Here is a 21,068-nt window from a genome sequence, read left to right on the forward strand (position 1 = left end):
CCAACAGGCGGACTCACTGAGCAGAGCCACCGTGGACCATTCCGAATGGCAGCTGGATCCGAAGGTGTTCAGAGAGATCGTGGACAGGTTTGGTTCCCCAACCTTAGATCTTTTTGCCTCCCCAACCAACTCACAACTTCCCAGATTCCTTTCCAGGTTCCCGTCTCCATCAGCGGAGGGAACAGATGCACTTCGCAGCCCCTGGCCCAGGGAACTGCTCTATGCTTTCCCTCCCTTACCGCTTCTTCCTGCCACGATCAGGAAGATCCTTCGTGAACGGGCAGAGTCCTCCTGGTTGCACCGCATTGGCCGAGACGTTCTTGGTTCGCCGACCTGATGGAGCTCTCTGCGTTCCCTCCATGGAGGATCCCAGCCAATCGCATTTCCCACATTCAGGGGGAACTACACCATCCGGATCCTCAATGGCTCCAGTTAACCGTCTGGCACTTGAGAGGCAGGCCTTAGGCCGAGACTCATATTCGTCAAGGGTCATAGCCATGATTCAACAATCCAGGCGACCCTCGACGAATAGAATATATGATGCCACGTGGAAAAGCTTCTGTAATTGGTGTTCAGTTCACAAAATTGACCCTTTGGCCGTTTCAGTGCCTGTCATCTTGGAGTTCCTGATGGATGGTCTGGATAAGGGCCTTTCCACAAGCACCATTCGTAGGCAAGGTAGCAGCACTTGCCACAATTATTTCCTGCGGCAATGAATCCTTAACACATCACCCCATGATACGCTCCTTCCTAAAGGGAGCTAACAATGCCAGACAACCAACTGTACATAGATATCCCTTGTGGGATCTTCATCAGGTTTTACAGGCTCTTGTTTCTCCACCCTTTGAGCCTATTGACACTTGTTTGTTCAAACAATTATCGATGAAGGTGGCATTTCTTGTTGCTGTAACTTCGGCCAGAAGAATCTCTGAACTGGCTGCTCTTTCAGTGAGGAAGGACCTGTGTACCTTCCATAATGACAGGGTAACCCTTAGGCTAGACCTCTCCTTCCTGCCCAAAGTTAATTCCTTGTATCATAGATCTCAGGAAATAGTTTTGCCGGACTTCTGTCCTAACCCATCTAATGACATAGAGGTCCAGTGGAACAAATTGGATGTGCGCAGGGCTTTATATTGTTATATACAGAGAACCTCATCCTTCCGCAAGACAGAAGCTCTGTTTGTGTCATTTCACCCTTCGTCACTAGGACAAAAGGTTTCTTTACCCACAATAGGCAGGTGGATTAGAGCTTGTATTTCTCTGGCATACCAGACTCAGTCACTGCAAGCTCCTAGGCATATCACAGCCCATTCCACCCGGGGCGCAGCTACTACAGCTGCCTGGTCTATCCAGGCCTCCATAGAGGAAATTTGTAGAGCAGCAACATGGGCATTGCCCTCTTCTTTTGTCCATCACTATAAGATGGATATATATGCCTCTTCTACGGCTTCATTTGGCCGCAAGGTTCTAGAACACGCATTAACGTTGGATGGGACCCAGGCCCAATCTAATTCCCACCCCTAGGGACACAGGGCTTTGGTATGTCGCATCCGTGGGTTCTCCATCCAATCATGCTGGAGAAAGGGGCGTTGTCTTACCTGAACGCCTTTTCTCAGCATGATGATGGAGAATCCACTCCCTCCCATAAGGTCAGTTGGCCTGGTTCCCATATTGATCAGATGCATCGGACTAAAGTCTGAGTATCGCCTTAGCCTAAAACTGGGGTGCAGTTGGCACAGCGGGAGCGGTACTAAATTTCAGACTTAGTCTAATTGGAGCAGATAGATTAAGACAACCCATCTGTGGATTCTCCATCATCATGCTGAGAAAAGGCGTTCAGGTAAGACAACGCCCCTTTCACCCTCATCTGCGCAGGATTCTTAAAAGTAATCACCATGAAGTGTCATACTCCAATGTTTTTGAGTACATTCCATATGTTTTTAGGTATAAGGTTAATACATTTGGGGCTTTGTATATTATTCAGTTAAATTAGGTTATCTTGTCACTACCAAAAACATTTTTTTTGCTTTTGTTCCCAGTTGTTTATTGAGATTTTCTAACATATAATGACACTCAAACAGTCTCTAATTATGTTCTTGTAATGCCAACCTATGCCTTTATTTAATAATTACCAGCTTCACCAATAATCACTTTGTTTCACAAACTGTACAAAAGACTAACTTAACTTTGATTTAGCAACAAATTAAGCTATAGTGAATGAAATTTAGGGAGTACAGAGTATCTTTATGTGTCCTGCTTAAACAGAAGTATTATGTAACTTTCATAAAGGCATAGCTTATGAGGAAGCATACTCTCCTTCAGCTAGTTTAGTATGATCTTGGGTGCTGAAATATCCCTGGAGCAGGGGAGATCTTGAGATAATCCATGTGATACTCCAGACAGCCACTCCTCATGAAAATGAATTTTGTGGGTTTTTTTTTTTTTGTTTATGAGTTGAGCAGCTTGAGGGAGAAACAAGCTGTGTGTCAACACTGCAAATACTGTATATTCTTGCTTTGACAATATGCAGAACTATCTGGTATTTTTGGGGTTAATATAGAGCAGAGGAGGGTGGGGTAAAGCCTGGGAAAGAAAGGAAGGAAGGAAACCTTTGACCTTCACACTAATTGGATAATGTGATATATGACAGCTAATTTAGGGAGGGAACATGCTGATAATTTAACTGCTCAGAGGAAGAGAATTTAGATCTTAGCACAGACTCCATTATGCCTGTGCCGACATTTTGAATCAATAAAAGACTTTTAGGGAAATCTATGCCTGGAAGTTCTTTGAAGTGTTTCTTTAGCCGGAACCATAACACTGTGTTCACAATCATAAACACTTGATTGAGACTAATTTTTTTAATTATTTTGGATTTGCCTAAATACTAAGACCCTTTACTAAGTGACTCCCTTTTCCTTAAAGAAATAATTTTTAAATATAATTTTAAAGTCTGGGGAAAACATTACTTTTGGGATTTTTGAACCAATCTCTAGAATCTCTAGAACCCAAAACCAATCACCAACCCCAAGAAAACAAAGCAAACAGTGAGGCAGTTATGAAAAAAAAAACTCAAACAACAACCAGGAGACATAGGAAACACTCCCACAGATAGGCACAAATGTCTTAAATGCTTATATACAAATGCTCAAAGCTTGAGGAACAAACAGGGCGAACTATAAGCTATAGTATACGAGGAAGGGTATGCCATAGTTGGCATAACAGAAACCTGGTGGGACGAAACCCATGAATGGAATGGATTGATAAATAGATTCAAATTGTTCAAAAGAAACAGGTCTACAAAAAGAGGAGGGGGAGTTGCGCTATATGTAAGACAACACTACATATCTGCAGAAATGCACATGATCAAAGATAAAATCTCTCCAGAATGTATATGGGTCAATATAAAAGATAAAAAAGTGACATTGCCATAGGTGTATATTACCAATCAGAAGAAATAGACGAACTCTTTGTCAACCAGTTAACAAATGTATTTAGGGCGCATACCACACTAGTAATGAGAGATTTCAATTATCCAGATATCAACTGGGAGACAAACTCTGCGGTGAACAGGAGATCAAACAGATTCCTAACCAACCTAGCCGACAACTTTGTCACCCAAAAGATCGCGGAGGAACTAGACACAAAGTTATACTAGACTTAATCCTTACAAACAGAGAAGAAGTCATAGAGGGAATCAAAATTACTGGAACCTTGGGCGAAAGTGACCACATCATACTGGAATTTAATATAATGCAAACACTAGCAATAGAAAACAATCCAACCAAAGTCCTAAACTTCAAAAGAGCCGACTTTAACAAATTCAGAAAGAACCTAGAAAAAAATCTCATGGATGGAAATCCTAAAGGGGGAAACAGCCCAGGAAGTATGGGAAACCCTGAAAAATGTGATCACAAAAGCCCAGACCACCACAATACCACTGAGAGGAGATTTTAATCATTGCATATATATGCTGAGTTTCTTTGGAGAAATAGGAGGCTTGTAAAGCCAACACTGGGTGATTTGTTTTGTTCATTTAAAGCAGTGGTTCTCAACCTTTTTAATGCCATGATCCCCAACCGGTCGTAAGTCAAGGACTACCCAACTGGTCGTAAGTCAAGGACTACCCAACCGGTCATAAGTCGAGGACTTTCCCTGCCCGGGAGCGCCACGGTGCAAGGTGCATGGTGCTGCCCCCTGTGCCGGCCGAAGCGTAGCTGGCAAGCGGCAGAGATGGCGCAGGCCGACCACCGGCTGGGCCACCAGCTTGCCAAGGGAGGTAAGGTATCCGCCAGGCCCCATGCACTCCAGCAACCCTCCTTGCACCCGCCGGCCTCCCACCTCCCACCCCTGGCCCTCTTTTACTTACATTTTTAGTAGTTGCTCAAGAGGGAGGGGTGGAAACTTCCAGATAGCTCGCCTTCGCTGCAGACAACGTGCAGCACCGTTTGTAGAATGGGACTTTGGCGGGCTCAGCAGGGCAGAGACAGCCTGGACAATTCCTATTGGCTTTTGAAAGCCAATAGAATTAGACTCTATTCAAGAGAGTCTATTCTATTGGCTTTCAAAAGCCAATAGAATAAAAGGGAGTAACACAGTTAAGGAAAAGGGGAAAAAATGGCGGATTGCGTTGTTTGGCGATCCCCATGAAGTGGTCATTCGACCCCAAATGGGGTCCCGGCCCACAGGTTGAGAACCACTGATTTAAAGTAACATAGTCAGTATGACATTTACAGTTGCTCATACATAGCATGGAAAACAATCTCCAGATATTGAACAGTATTGACTTGCTCTTTTAAATGGTTATTTAATTGCCAGACATGTGCCATAGGGCACTTAGCAAAAATAATTATCTTGGTTTTAGAGTAATTAATTTGTAGCTCTTATTTTTAGAGTGCTTAATTAGTATACTGTAAAAGCATTCAATTCAGGACAATTATGTTGGAGAAAGCAGCATGACATTATCTGTATACAGAAAAACAGAAATGTCTCTATTTCCCAATTTTGACAGATGAAGAGGTGGCCTATTCCGTTTGTCTATAAGAGTTAATTTCTTTTGTGCAGTGTCACACTTTCATCTGGGAGGTTTTTATATAACTTATCCATAAGAAAAAAATAATCAATTGAAGAAGAGTTCAATTTTTCCCATAGTTTGCATCTAAACATGAAATCAAAAGCACATCTAAATGCTGTGCAGAGTGACATGTGAGTTCTGGAGGAGTAATTTTTAACTAGATGTTGGACAATTAAAGCATGGTTAGGTGGCTTTCTCTGAAGCCTGCCTGCTTGTCAGCCAAAATATTCTCAATTACAATCCATGAGCTTGTTATGCAAGTGTCTAGCATACAGTTTATTAACTACACTTAGAAGGCTGATGGGATAGTAATTGGTGGAATGGTTCTTTTTTGCTCTTTGTTCTGGCTAATATCTTCTATGTGTTTCTTCTTCCACAACATTTATTTTATTCTCTTCCCATTCACAATTTTCACCATGTTAGGACAAGCCTATAATTTCCAGGAAAGTTCAACCCCTGTCATCTCTCAGTTAGAGAAGATATCCAATGTGATGTAGTGATGAAGATGCTGCTTCATATCCAGTCTCAGGCATAGAAACTCACTGGATAATTTTGGAACAGTTACTATCTCCCAGGCCATCACAGTGTTTTTCAATATGGAAAATGGGAAGAGTGAGTGAAGTCCTTAAAAATGATTGCTTTTTTAAAAAATAAAATGAATATACAAAACATTAAAAATGAGCCTTTCCTTTCTATAGAAGATCATTCTATGCCAGCAAGAACAATCTTGCCTCTTTTTTCTCTCTCTCTGTGCACCCTTATTTCTTTCTTGTCCATGGCTTACCTCTCCTTGCCAGATGGGATTGACAGTGTTACACATAATCTTGGATCTTTTTTCCTGTCCATGGTGTGGAAGAGCTGGGAAGATGCTATGCTTTCCAGGCTGGATTGAAATTTTAAGGTAAGGATCTGGATTGAAGAACATTCCTTTCTTCAAACCAAAAGCTTGGAAATCTGCAAAATGTTAGATATCCATATTAGTACTATTTCTATATTCTGTTTAACTATTAGTCATACTTATCATTTAATACTTATCATTGTTAAATAAATATGGGTGATCTATGTTTAGTGACACAATTGGGATTGGCAATTCAGTCATTTTAAGTGAAGCAATCACTAAGTTAAACCATGACTGGTTTAACTTTATGATTTTATTTTATCTTTCCTTTGCTGTATAGATCTGCAAAGGTTGTAAATCTGAGGATTGGTCATACAGTCACTTTTTCATCATTATTGTAATAATAGCTAAATGAAGTCTTAATCAGAATAGAATAGAACAGAACAGAATAGAATATTGTATTGGCCAAGTGTGATTAGACACACAAGGAATTTGTCTCCAGTACATAAGATCTCACTGTACATACAAACAGCAAAGTAATATAATCATAAGATACCAATAAGAGAAGGCAATAGAAAAGATGAGAAGGATAATAATAATGTAGCCTTATTAAATGGGGAAATATCATTAGACATAAGACAGTGCTGTGGGAATTATCTGTTAAGCAGAGTGATCGCTTAAGGGAAAAAATTATCTTTGTATCTAGTTGTTTTACTATGCAATGCCCTATAGCGGCATCCTGAAGGGAGGAGATGAAACATTTTATGTCCAGGATGTAGATATTTTCTGTAGATATTTTCTCAGCCCTCTTTCTGACTCATGCAATATAGAGCTCTTCAATGGAAGGCAGGCTGGTTGAAATTGTTCTTTTCTGCAGTCCTAACTATCTTGAAGTCTGTATCTGTCTGATTACAGGTTCTGTATCTGTCCTGTCTACCAAACCAGACAGTTATCGAAGAACAAATGACAGACTCAATAATTCCTCTGTAGAACTGTAACAACAGATCTGATAACAAGATTCAAAACCAGTGAATTAAGTTTTGATTATTGCTCTGAGATGTAACCAAATAAAAGCACATTAAAAATCATGGTAGCGTTCATAATATATTAAATTGTAGCAAAAGGTTTGATGAAAATAGATGGGGGCAAAGATGCCTCAAATGCTGAAAGAATAAAAGGAATGTGCCCACCAAGGATGAAGCCACGTAAGAAAATAGAAAGAATTTATGTTCAGTGATACAAATCCAGAACAAAAAAAATGTTTTGAGAAACTGAATCCTGAAGAATCAGAAAAGGTTTCTCATGGCTTCTAGAATTGCTTCTAGAAAGAAGATAGGAATGAAACATGCAGCTTCCTTTCTCTGTCCTGAGGCTTTGGACTGGCCAAACTTCATTATGGCTAATAGAAGAATGTAAGTAGGAGAATGAACTTGGGCCACATTGGATATTCATGATCAAAATAAAATCCGGATAACTGAAATTGCCAGATACTCCTGCTATATAGATTGAAATGTTTGTATAACTAATATACAAAGAACAGTAGTGTTGTCCACTTTTGAAATGCATTTCTTGGGTTCATATGAATCAAAGAGAATGAAGACACCTGTTAAAATTCTCTAAGAATATTTTTCAACTCATTCTATTGATGAAGAGGATTATTATATTGTACATCATTTCTGGCTGTTTATAAATCATAGACCTCTGCATAAGTGTATTCAAGATGGACAGTGATTCATATTTTAAATGTTACTTATATGTAACAAAATGAAATTCAATGGTGAAAAAAAGTAAGGTTCTACATTTAGGCAAGAAAAACCAAATGTACAGGTATAATATAGGGGGTACCTTGCTCAACAGTAATAACTGTGAGAGGGATCTCTGAGTCCTAGTGGACAATCACTTAAATACGAGCCAGCAGTGTGCTGCAGCTGCCAAAAAAGTCAACACAGTGCGGGGCTGCATTAACAGAGGGATAGAATCAAGATCATGGGAAGTATTAATACCACTTTACAATGCCTTGGTAAGGCTGCACGGAATACTGCATCTAGTTTTGGTCACCATGATGTAAAAAAGATGTTGAACTCTACAAAGAGTACAGAGAAGAGCAACAAAGATGATTAGGGGACTGGAGGATAAAACATATAAGGAACAGTTGCTGGAATTGGAATTTAATGAAGAGAAGGACGAGGGGGGGCATGATAGCAGTGTTCCAATATCTCAGGGACTGCCACAAAGAAGAGAGAGTCAAGCTATTCTCCAAAATGCCTGAAGGCAGGACAAGAAGCAATGGATGGAAACTAATCAAGGAGAGAAGCAACCTAGAATTAAGGAGAAACTTCCTGACAGTTAGAACAATTAACCAGTGGAACAATCTGCCTCCAGAAACGGTGAATGCTCCAACACTAAAAGTTTTTAAGAAGAGACTGGACAGCCATTTGTCCTAAACGGTGTAGGGTTCTTATTATTATGGAAGGTGTAGGTCTGTACATATGTTGTATATAATATGTTTAAATGTATGTTATATATGTTTACACTTTGAGAGCAAGCAACTAAACTTAATTTTTAATGTGTGTCATTGTGCCCACAATAAAAAATGACAAGGTTATCTAAGTGATATATATCAATCTGTTTGAAAATGACAGCCAAATTTTAAAAACAAATGAGAACATAAGAAATGGATGAATATTTTTTCACTCATTTAAAAACTAGCATGAATTGCACATTTCATAACACAGATCAATTTTTGGAGATAAATCTATTAAAATGATTCAGTTAGAGAAACAATAATAATTTCACACACACACACACAGGCATGTGTGTATATATATTTGGAGATAGAGCAAATTAATGTTTTCTAATATAATTGTATATACCAGAACAGGGAGAGTGGCATAAATAAGGAAAATAACTTTTAAACAAACAAACAAACAAACAAAAAGCCCTGAGACTACAACCCCCACCATTTATAGCCAGCATATCTATTGAATATGACGAAAATTGTTGCTTAACATACAGGATGATTCCAAATGGATGAAGTTGGGATTCATATAAACTAATTAACTTGTATGAAGTTATGGGAGCTAATTCTAAAGAATAATATACAAGAATTAACTATAAAATATGTATAAGACTGATAAAAAAGAACATTATTTTATTAAAAGTTTCAGTATTTTTTTTTTGTCATGCCACTTAAAGCTCAACAAGTCTTGTCTAATCTGAATACAGTATTCCAAGAGCAAAATCCCTTCTCTTTTGTTGCCACCTGTCTATGAAGAAGAGAGCACCTGGAGTAGATATCTGATGAGCACCTTGCAGAATGATTAGTTTACATTGTAATAACATTATTTACTAAAATAAGAGGAAAGTTTTTTTTCAAAAAATCCAGAAAAATTCTTCAAGATGCAAATGTAGTTTTGTGCAGAAGATGGACAATTAATTAAACTTGGGTCCTGGTGATATTTCACTTATACATTGAAAAGAAGGAACTATTTAAATTTTTTAATGTTATTGCTAACAGATATAGCTGCTTTTTAACGGTTTTCAGAAATAAAAAACCAATTATGATTAAGTGGTTTTTAAGCCAGGAAAAATGTTGAGAAGAATGAAGGCCATATAGGTTTGGATTGTTAAAGTAATTTTCAAAACCTGCATTCCAAGAAGATGCAGCAATTTCTTATTAAGAAGGCCAGGAAATATTCTGGCTTCCCTGAAAGGCAGCTTATCCACCATCATTTTTTTCCTCTACAAAAGCTTGTCTAGAAATGAGACTTCACCAGATCGATAAAAAAACTAAGGAAAGATAGGATGTGTTTCTTAACAGATACGATGGAATGGAAAACAGGAAAATCACGGTCTAATCTAGACCAATCTAGACCAATCTCCCAAAGAGATGTACTGTGGAGTAAAAAAAGGGGGAAGAGCTGTCTGCAATACAAATATATTAAATAATGAGTCCTACTTTAAAAGTTACAGAAAATTCAAGTGAACATATTTTAATATGACAAGGCTTTTCTTGAGCAATAAATGTTTCATCTAATAAAGCAATTTTCTTACTATTCATTAACATTTATTATTTATTATAATAAATCTTCCAAATCTTTTAAAGTCACTATTGTGTGGCTCCTAATCAGTTAAAAAGGAATGTTTTTCAATAATTTACATCTACCATAATGCTTTACCCACTGACATTTGAAAGAATGGGATACATTTTACAATTTGCTCATTTTTATTATCTATAAGCACATTTCTTTAGTATTTCAAATCAAATCAATTTATTATTACAGCTGAAGACCAACACTTAAATTAAACATTCAAATAAAACAAAACTAAACAGAACCAACATAAGAAGACATAGCAATATATTACCATTAATGATGTAATCAATGGGTGACCAAGGTCTGCCTGGTTTTATAGACAGTATAAAAAAAAACACTAGCTAGTTTCAGAAAAACTGAATCATACTGACCTGACAATAAAAATACATTGATTATAGTCTAATGCTGGATAAAAACACGTAATAAACTTGATTATAAAACATTATTAAAAAGATCTAAAATGTTTATTTATGTTTCTGGCGAATCCCCAATGCTGCTGCACAGAATCTAGCCACCTGCGCCATGATCTCTGCCTGCTCGTCCTTAAGCAGCCACTGGAGATAAATATTTTCCGAATGACCAGGATACCTATCAATTATGGGGAGAATATGGTTTTTCCAAATAGCTTTATAGAAGGAACATCGAAGTAGTATGTGTCCAATGGTCTCCATGTCTCCTGAGCCACAGAGTTTTTCTGCCAATGGAGTCTTTTTATACTTGCTGCACAGGACGGCTGATGGAAATGCATGGCCCCGTGCAAGTGAGAATGCTTTCTGGTGATTTACTGACTCCAACTGACTAAGATACCTGGCAGGTGTAACCACGTATTTAATAGAGTCTGGAGCCAGAAACAGCGGAGCTATACCTATGTCCGCTTGCCTCTCGATGTCCTCTACTCTTTGATGCAAGGTTTGTTTTGCTTGATCATTATCCAATTTGAGAATTGAGGCTAATGAGAAGCCTAGTTTGGCAAGGTTGGACTTGACTGCCTTGATCCATGAAGAGGAGAATTTATCTTAAAGAATTAATGGAGTAAGGCCTTGCGGAAAGCATTTAAGCTTTAGCCACATGTTTAAGGAAGTTATACAGATTCTTGCTTCGACTTTTATCAATCCTTTCTCCAGGTGCAGAAGTGCATTTGGGACACAGTGCGGCATCTGGATAATTTTTCTGATAAATTTGGATTGAACTCATACCAGTGGTGTAAAACACGAAGCTGAGGGTCCAAGCAAGGTCCCATAGAGAAGCTGTGCTAGCGACTTGGCCAGAAAGAGCTTAATTGCAGCTGGAACATAGTGTCCTCCCTTTGTGCGGAAAAAATTAAGAATGGCATTCGCTGATCATTGGCCAGAGGCAGCCACGTATTCTCCATAGGCTTTTTGTGAGCCAGTGGCATGGATGATCACCCCTAGGTATTTAAAGGTTGTTACCTGCTCTATTTTGTGGCTATTTAAATACCATGAGTACCCTTTTGGCCTTTTTGCAAAAGCCGTAACCTTTGTTTTCTCATAATTTATGTCCAGTTTATTATATTTACAATACTGGACAAGGGCTCACAAGGCTCTTTTAAGGCCAACTGGTGACCTGAAGAGAATCACAGAGTCATCTGCATAGAGCAGCAGAGCAATGCTGCGGTCACCTATTTTTGGGAGGTGGTAATTTGGATTATTTAACCATTTTACCATATCATTTATGTAAAAATTGAAGAGCAAAGGGGCCAAAATGCACCCGTTTAACCCCCTTTTGAGTTTCAACTGAGACTCGAGAGAGACCCTTACATTTTACACCTCATTTGATGTTTGGATGTTTTGGTATGTAAGGCATGTAACAGATGGAGGAGTCTGTGATCAATTGAGGCAGCTTCCAGCTTCTCCCATAGCTTAGTCCTTGTAACTGTGTGAAAAGCTGATTTAAGATCTATAAAGGCAGTGTATAATGATACAGGTCTATCTGATGCGTATTTTTCAATCAAATGATGAAGAACTAAGCACTGATCTATAGTGCCTCTCCCCTCTCTAAACCCAGCTTGTTCTTCAGCAATCAGGTTCTCAAGATCCAGCCACTCCTTTATCTTGAAGGGGTTTGCATAGAGTTTGCTGATTATATTTAGCAGACTTATTGGTCTGTAATTGGCAGGGTCGTCTCTCTTTCCCTTTTTATAAATTGGGACCACAACTGCCAAACCCCAATCCTCTGGGACATGGCCGGTGGAGTCAATATAGATGAATAGCCCTGCCAAGATGGGTATCCACCACTCCATATTATTCTTTAGTAATTTGGCCGAAATGAAGTCAGCTCCTGGAGTCTTCCCGATCCTGAGTTGGCCAATGAAGGATTTAATTTCAGACTCTGAAACTGGAGGCCATTCAGGTAAATCTTTCATTATAGACCTTGTACCTTCGCTGGAGGGGGCTTCATACATTCTCTGAAAATGAAGTTTCCAGGTTATAGGAGATATATGACAATCTAATGGGTATAGATTCTTTCAGAGCGGCAAGCTATTAGACGCCAAAATAAGTTCTTTTGCTTTGCTGCCACGATGAGCTGTTCCCAGGAAGACCTTGTGTCTTGTCTCTTCTTGAATGCAATCAATTGCTTGAATTGTTTTTTGAGTGTAAGTAACTGTTTAAGAATTGCTTTATTGCCATATCCAGTCTCGCTATTGTACTTGTATGCCAAGTTGAGGGCTTTCTTGGCTTCTACGTAATCCTTATCAAACCACGGTTTGGAGGCGGTACAGGACCTCTTAACTGAGAAATTTCAGTCATATGCTGATAATGGTTGTAGCTCATAAGCTAAAGTTTTATATAGTTCTAATAAGTCTTGAGTCGGGTTGGCTGATATAAAGGCTGCACAGATTTTTTGAAAATTATCCTCTGTTAGGGCTCTCCTTACCTTCTGATTGGGTCCATTTGACTCGACATCTTGTTAGGCCGACTGTAGAGATTGCAAGGATAAAATGGTCCTTGGAGGGTATCTACCTGATAAAGAGCTTCATGTATACACAAAGAGGTAGATGATCACTTTCTAGGTAAGGTAGGATTTCAAGGTTTTCTATATAATGTACTAAGTCGATAGAAGTTAAGATGTAATCAATGGTGCTAGTTTTGGACCATGCTATAAATGCAAACTCGCCAGGATAGTCACAAGGCCATGAGCCATTAGATATGAAGTTAAATTTATTTGCCAACTTGGCAAGACAAAGGCATAGTTAGCTCTAATGTCTTTAGAGAGCCATATGAGGTTTATATAGGGACCTCCGATGGTGGGTATTGATGAGGCTTCATGAATAATGTATAATCATCTGGTCCCAATCTGGCATTAAAGTCTCCCCCTAATAGGACCCTGGCATTTGGGTATTCCATGAGTTGTTTATTAACGTAGTGTTCCAATTCCAGCCATACAGCAATGGTTTCAGCTTTTCTTAGTGAAGGAGGGAGATAAAAATTAATTATCAAAAGCAGGACTGAGTCCCACTTGAAGAGAAGTGCCATTGCTGAATGGTTTAAAGGGGTAATAAATGTGGACTCTGCTCTCAGATTGGTAGAAATAAATATACCCAGCCCTCCTTTCAGTCTCCCTGGGCTTCTGTCTGGCCTTGTTTCCAGCTTATATGAATAATATCCATTAAGCAGGAGATCATCAACAGTCCAAGTCTCTTGCACCAATATAATATCCTTATCTTTTAGAGGATCAGAATGATTAAGGGCTACATTCCATGATATGATGTTTAAAGTGTTTTTCTTGCACTGGCCTTCATATGGTCAGTTCAAGTTCTCCATAGGGGCACTTGTTGGAGGATAGTTATAATATTTGTTATTTGATTGTATTAGATTGATTGACTAGTTGTGGTCAATGCTTCTTTTAAACCATCCAGTCTCTGTGTATTATTAGCTTGCTCAGGTTCTGGCAATACATCGTTAAAGTCTATCAACATTTCTTCTGGTACACCCTCAGCAGAATCAGTGACTGTGGGAAACTCTGTTTGTGGATCACTTCTCTGTTTTCTCAGGGTCGATTCAGCTGCCCCTGCTTCAAACTTATCAGTATGAGGTCTGTTGCCGCTTGGATTTAAAGCCATAGTTCCCTCATGGAGAGACTGAACCAGGAGTAGGCGCAGGTTCCCTGAGTGGAAGACAGGTATTGGAAATATTGAAAAACTGCCCAGGAAGTGCTTCATTCTAAAAAGCATTGAGGGAATTATGGACTGCTTGAAGGATAACAAAATTCACATGTGTTGCCTTCTTGCTGGGAACCACTCTGCATATAATAAATCAATCTGAGTATACTTGCAGCGGAGCAGCTGGCTCAGAGATTGCTTAACAGCTTTTCTATCACTCAAAGGTCCTCTATTCTTTTTATTGTCATAGATTTGCAAGGTAACTTGGTTGGTCTGTAAACTGAGATTATAATGGTCACCTCTAGAACTATCTGACTGAGTTTTGTTTTCTTTGTGGATATTCTTTCCTCTCTCGTTTATAGAAGTGGGAGAGGGGCCTATTCTAGTTTCCATTTCTGCATTAGCCATCTTATGTCTATCATTATGTGTTCTCCTGGGTCCTTCTGCAATGTTTGTTTGACTGCTGATAAACTTTGCAAAAGACTCTTTCAAGCAGTCAACCTTATTTGTGACAATTGATAAAAGTTCGTAGGTTGAATTTACAGTTTGAGCTGTGAGCAAACATTGTCTGGAAAGGAGATCTGTTTCATTCTCTCTTAGTAAGTTTGTTACTATCCCATCCTATGCAGGAAAACTGGGTGCTGAATTCCAGGGAGGGGAGCTATTTTCTGTGAGAGAAACAGAAAGTTCTATATCAGCGGTTCTCAACCTATGGGTCGCGACCCCATTTGGGGTCGATTGACCTCTTTTGTGGGGTCGCCAAACGCGGCGATCCGCCATTTTGTCGCCTCCGGGGGTGCGCCGCGCCTCCGGGGGGCGGTGCCGCGCACGCGCGCTGCGCGTGGGGGTGGCGGTGCGCCTCCGGGGGGCGGCGCCACGCATGCGCACCGTGTGCGGGGGGGGCGCCCCATGCACGCCGTGCGCGGGGGGCACCGCGCATGCACGCCGCACACGGGGGCACCGCGCATGCGCCGCACGCGGGGGGCCCACCCCCATGCGCGCCGCGCCGCGCATGCGCATAACGTTTGTGTGACGGGGGTCGCCGTCACACAAACGTTGAGAACCGCTGTTCTATATGCTGTTTGCTTTCAGGTTCAGTTTGTAAATCACATTCCAATGAATCACATACAGATGAGTTACTGGAGCAAACTGTCTATTTGCAGCAAAATCTCCCATTTTCTTCTGCTTCAATGGCTTAGAAAAACTCTGTGCTGCCGAATAAACACGCTGTCTTTCTCCTTTTCCCCATTCTTGTAGAGTTGTTAAAATGTAGGTAAAACAATGGTAGCCTCTCCAGTATATATCCTTTATAAAAAGTCTTTATTATAAAAAGTCAAGGGTTAAAACAGATTTAAAAATAGGTTAAAATGGGTTTAAAAAGGTTAAAAATGGATTAAAAGTAGGTTAAAATGCAATGTTAAAAAGGATTAAAAAGTTAAAATAAAAATAAAATAAAATAAAGCTTTTACTTTTGGAGGACCTCTTTACAGCCTTTGTTGCCTGTCCACCATCTTGGCTCCTCCCCCTTTCTTTAGTATTTAGTATTTGATAGTTTCCAAGACAGTAATAAATGAATTAAAATTAGAGGAAGGAGACACGATAAGAAGATTGATACAATAAAGAATAAATTAAAATATCTAAATTATGGTTCAGGAGATTGAATAGCAAGAACAGAATGCTGAAAAAACATTGGCAGTGCTGACATGATTTTAAAATTCTAGTATGCACTAACTATGCCTCTTCATTTCTCCTTAAAAGACTTATTTATTAACAAACCTGAAAAACATGCCCATGTAAAATTGAACAAATGCTTACCTTACTAATCTTGATGAGAAATATTAAAATATTTCCACCTCTTTAATATATAACTGAAATATCACCAGGACCCAAGTTTAATTAATTGTCCATCTTCCGCACAAAACTACATCTTGAAGAATTTCTCTGGAATTTTTTTAAAAAAACTTTCCTCTTATTTTAGTAAATAATATTGTTACAGTGTAAACTAATCATTCTGCAAGGTGCTCATCAGATATCTATTCCAGTTGCTCTCTTCTTCATAGACAGGTGGCAATAAAAGAGAAGGGATTTTGCTCTTGGAATACTGTATTCAGAATAGACCAGACTTGTTGAGCTTTAAGTGGCATGACAAAAAAAAATTCACTGGAACTTATAATAAGATAATGCAGTCTTGTTTTTTTAAATGTTAAAGAAAAACATACCTGAAAGGGAGAAACTAATCAGCCTTCTGCTTCCATGCCCCTGGCCTGAATCTTCACTGTTGATATTTTTAAAAACCTGTAACAAAGAGAAAAGTATCAAAAACATCAATACTTTTTTTAGAGTAACATTGGGTAACAACTTAATCCAAGATACACAATCAAGGTGAAATCAATGATAAACATTCATTAAGCAACTATTGATTAAAACACTTCTGATAAATCCATGCTTTCAATGTAAAGAAGAAATAGTGGCCACAGGGGAATTTCATCCCATAGATGTTTGGAAGGCAAAATAAGGAATTACTGTAGTTTTATGACTGGAGAAGAAACTTTCTCTTATATTTGCAAATTACAAATACTTATTACAATAAGATAAATGATTGTCATACAGGTTACAGATTACTAGGTTTGAGAACAGTGGTATGACTTTTTAAAATGAAGTATAAATCTCCTGTATGGCTAACAAAATACCTAATTCATGTGTTTCTCCATAAAGACTAAAATGAGGGTTACTGCACCCAGTTTCATATCCTGAGTAGTTTTTCTTATTATTTGTTCATAAAGTACTAGATGTACACAATTCTAGCTGTCCAGCTTCTGATGATCTGAGCAGGAAAGTTGTAGGTAATTGCAAAGAAAGCATATCACCAGCCCAAGATGTCATCAATTGAAAGGCAAAAAATAGGGGGAGGGAGAAAACCATTCAGTTGTTAAATCAGCAATCTAACTGCACATTATCTATTAAAATAGTGTGCCAGATTTCACTAGATTTGCTTTGCTTGACTCAATTTATATCACATGTTGCTATTATTTGTTCTCAACAGACCTGCTTATATAGGCATTTTTTGTGTGTTTTTTTCCCAGCCATCCAATAAAGTACAAATGAAGGCCATCAAAATCAACATTGAAAAAAAAAAGTTTCCATATAGGGTTTCTGTTCTGTTTTCCGCGTTGGTAGGCATTGAATGAGGCAAATAGGTACTTCTTTATTTGCAGCTAACAGAACTCTCTACAAAATGGCTCTGCCCCTTTTTATACATTCAGCCTGGGGCGTTGTCAGCCAAAGAATGTAACGTATTGTCCCATTCAAATGCATGCTCAGTAACTCGGAGACAGCCTGTCTGGCCCGGGCAGGCCACATGGTCTGCCCGGGTCTCAGTGCAGCTTCCTGCACCTTCTCCATCAATCAAAGCCCAGGACATAACACCCGTCCCAGACGTCGCTCATGCAAGGAAGTCAAGAATCTAGTCCTCAGTGCGGTTAGGATCGCTACACTACTGCCCCACAGGACACAACCTTTAAAAGTGGATAACTCATGCTTCCTTTTCCAGAAACTCTGGAAATTAGTGCCAGGACATGTGTCAGGCCATCCTGACAGCACCCAGTTCAACAAGCGTGTTAACATGTTGTTGGTGGCTGTTTCTGCAGCCACATCCCCTGCATTGAGGGAAGACTCCGGCAAATCCTGGATAGTCAGGATGTGGTTGGCTGGAGCAGGATCCGACTCTAATAGCTGTAGAGGCAACCTACTAAAGCCGTCAGCATGGCCCATTTCCTTATCTGGTTTGTGAACCAGGCAGTACTCATAAGCAGAAAGACATATTGACCATCTCAATATTCTAGGAGAGATGATTTGGGGCGTCTGTTTGTTCGTCGTGAATAACCCCAGGAGCGGCTTATGGTCCATGAAGACCATGAAGTGGCGGCCCCACAAAAAGTCATGAAACTTCTTGATGCCAGCCACAATAGCCAAGGCCTCTCTATCTATTTGCATGTAATTGCACTCAGCAGTAGACAAGAGTCCTGGAGTAATAGGCTACAGGGACTTGTGTCCCATCAGCTCTGAGATGGCTTAAGACAGCCCCAATCCCGTAAGGGGATGCATCATAAGCTATGCTAACTGGCAACTGCTCATGAATTGAGCCAAAACAGCATTAGAAGACAACAATGCTTTGACCTCAGCAAAACTCCTTTCGTGGACTTTTGTCCACTTCCATGGAGCCTGTTTGTCCAAGAGCTGGTGTAATGGCTCTGCCACTGTGGCCTTGTGAGGGAGAAATGAATGGTAAAAATTTAGAAGTCCAAGGAAGGCTTGAAGCTCGCTCTTCAACTTAGGACTTGGGGCCTGCTGGATCACTTTGAGCTTACATTCAGCAGGATGGATGCCTTTGGTATTTATGCAAAACCCCAGGAACTCTGTGGATGTTACTCCAATTTTGCATTTCTCCTGTTTGAGCTTCAGCCCCACTTCATGGAAACGCCGCAAAATGGCCCAGAGCCTGTCAGACAGGTTTTGACTGATTCCCCAACAACGAGGACATCATTGAAATATGGGCATACACCCAGAATGTTACAGAGCGTTCGCTCCATCACACTTTGGAAAATGCCAGGGGCTACGTTTACCCTGAACTGTAGCCTTCAAACCTTGAAGGATCCCTGATGAGTCACAATAGTTTGGGCCTCTGCCATGGCGTCGTTCTCTGGCAGCTGTTGATAGGTCTGAGCCAAATCTAATTTGGCGAAAATTCAGCCTCCCTGTAGAGACGCCAAAATGTGGCTCACTACAGGCACCGGATAGGAGTGCTGCTGTAATGTTTTGTTTAGCATGCATTTATAGTCAGCACAAATGTGGACTTCTTCGTTGGCCTTAAGTGGCATGACAATGGGTGTTTCCCATGGACTACTATTCACTGGTTCCAAAATGCCTTGCTGCAGCCATTTGTACAGCTCAGCATTGATCTTTTGTTTAAGAGCAAAAGGCACCCGACGAGGCTTAATCCTGATTGGTGCAATGGAGGGGTCTAACCTTAAGGCAATTGGAGGCCCCTTTTATGTCCCCAACTCAGGGCTGAACACATCAGCAAACTCCTTGCACACCTCCGCAAGACTTGCCGATTGAAGACTGTGTAAACCAGTCACCTGAATTCCAAGCGCCTCAAACCAATTGAGTCCAATCAGACTCGTGCGGTCACTGTCAACCACGACAACATCCAAAGGGCCCTCAAAATTCCTAAACTACACCCCTAGGGTGGCTTCCCCTTTAACATGTACTCGGGAATTCTGGAAGTCAGGCAAAATAAGGTTGGACAGCCTGAGCTTAACTCTTTGGCCACTTCTGCAGCAAATATGTTTGAGGGTTTTCTGGGAAATGATTGACAGAGCTGAACCCATGTCCAACTTCATGTCAGAGGGGACCCCCTGCAATTTGACTTCAATATGGAGCTTTTTTTTCAATGGGTGGTGGGCACCCATTCTAAATACACTCCTTCTAGTCGTGCAAAACCCCACCCTGTTCTGACTGGGAACCCCGGTACCTTTCTGAGGCAACTCTTCTGAAGGTCGGTCTTTCTTGTGACCCAAACAGATGGCAGCGATGTGGCCTTGCTGGCCACAGGCCCAGCAAGTGGCGGAATGAAAATGACATTCGGTACATTTGTGGTGGCCTCCACACTCGAAACATCAAGAGAAGGGAACTGTCTTGTCAACATTTTTTTCAGCTTGCCTTTGGGGTCTTCTGTCCATAAGTTGTTACAAACGATTGACCTCATTGTCTGATTCTGGTTCTTCAACCCTCTCAGCAACCTCTTGATGGACTGTGTCCGAGCAAGGAGGGTTCTTAGAGAGCCGCAAGGCCTTAACAGCTCCACCTGCTGCTTCTTCGGCCATTATCTCCCTCAACGTGTCATGGAAGGAGACAGTTTCCTTAGCAAAAATCTAGGCTCCTCAGACCACAAACTAGCTGATCTCGTAGCCGTTCTTCCAAGTCCTTAAATTTGCAAGGCCTTGCAGCTTGACGCAGAGCAGCAATGAAATCCGCGGCAGACTTTCCTGGACACTGCTCCTGCTGTTCAAAAGCATGTCGCCAAGCGATGACCGACAGCTTCGGCTCAAAATGCTCTTTGAGCATTATTTTAAGCTCTGCGTAAGGAATGGACTCCAAGGGTGCTGGAGCAACCAAGTTTTCAACGATGTCAAAAGTCTCTTGACCACAAACACACAGCAATGTCACGGCCTTCAGTCTGTCTTCCCGAACTTGGTTGACTCTGAAATAATTTTCCACCCTGGTAACGTAAGAGCTCCAGTGTTCAGGATGCATGACGTTGAATTCAGAAACACACCCGATCTTTGCTATGGTAAATTTTGGTGGCTTCTTTCAATGCCTCGTGCTGCGCAGGCTTCCAAAGGGGTTCTTTGTACTGGCAGGCAAAGTGAAAGGAAGTTGGAATGCCGCACTTCTAAGCGCTTGCAGGTCTTCCATGGTGAGTCAGCCTTTGAATCTTCTGCAGCACGATCCCACCTTTGTCACCAATGTTGTTTTCTGCATTGGTAGGCATTGAATGAGGCAAAGTAACAAACAGGTACTTCTTTATTTTCAGCTAACAGAACTCTCTACAAAATGGCTCCACCCCTTTTTATACATTCAGTCTGGGGCATTGTCAGCCAATGAATGCAACATATTTTCCCACTCAAACGCATGCTCAGTAACTCGGAGACAGCCTGTCTGGCCCGAGCAGGTCATGTGGTCTGCCCAGGTTTCAGTGCAGCTTCCTGCACCTGCTCAATCAATCAAAGCCCAGGACATAACAGTTTCTTCAATGCTAAATAATTTATAAAATAAGGAGGAGCCAGAAGTACCTTTTCCAACTAACACATTTTATTTAAAGGAATAAAGGAATAAACTGCAGCTCACAAAAGCTTCTGCCTTTTAATAACACTCAGAAAA

General features: G+C 40.4%; 1 protein-coding gene across 11 annotated transcripts in view; it reads right to left on the reverse strand.

Annotated features, from left to right (window-relative positions):
• HECW1 (HECT, C2 and WW domain containing E3 ubiquitin protein ligase 1) overlaps positions 1 to 21,068 on the reverse strand; it is a 357,453-nt gene that overhangs the window by 123,125 nt on the left and 213,260 nt on the right. For all 11 annotated transcript variants that reach the window (XR_005555972.1, XM_039336700.1, XM_039336697.1 and 8 more), the window contains 2 exons: positions 16,346 to 16,421; positions 5,859 to 6,028 (listed from right to left, as the gene is read on the reverse strand). Coding sequence is in view for 10 of the 11 variants with exons in the window: in XM_039336700.1 (XP_039192634.1) it covers positions 5,859 to 6,028; positions 16,346 to 16,421 (246 nt within the window). In the remaining variant the exon portion in view is untranslated. The remainder of the gene's footprint in view (positions 1 to 5,858; positions 6,029 to 16,345; positions 16,422 to 21,068) is intronic.

The sequence above is a fragment of the Crotalus tigris genome, unplaced genomic scaffold (assembly GCF_016545835.1).
Source record: "Crotalus tigris isolate CLP2741 ecotype Arizona unplaced genomic scaffold, ASM1654583v1 scf7180000017666.379230911805:20528666, whole genome shotgun sequence".
NCBI classification, from domain to species: domain Eukaryota; kingdom Metazoa; phylum Chordata; class Lepidosauria; order Squamata; family Viperidae; genus Crotalus; species Crotalus tigris.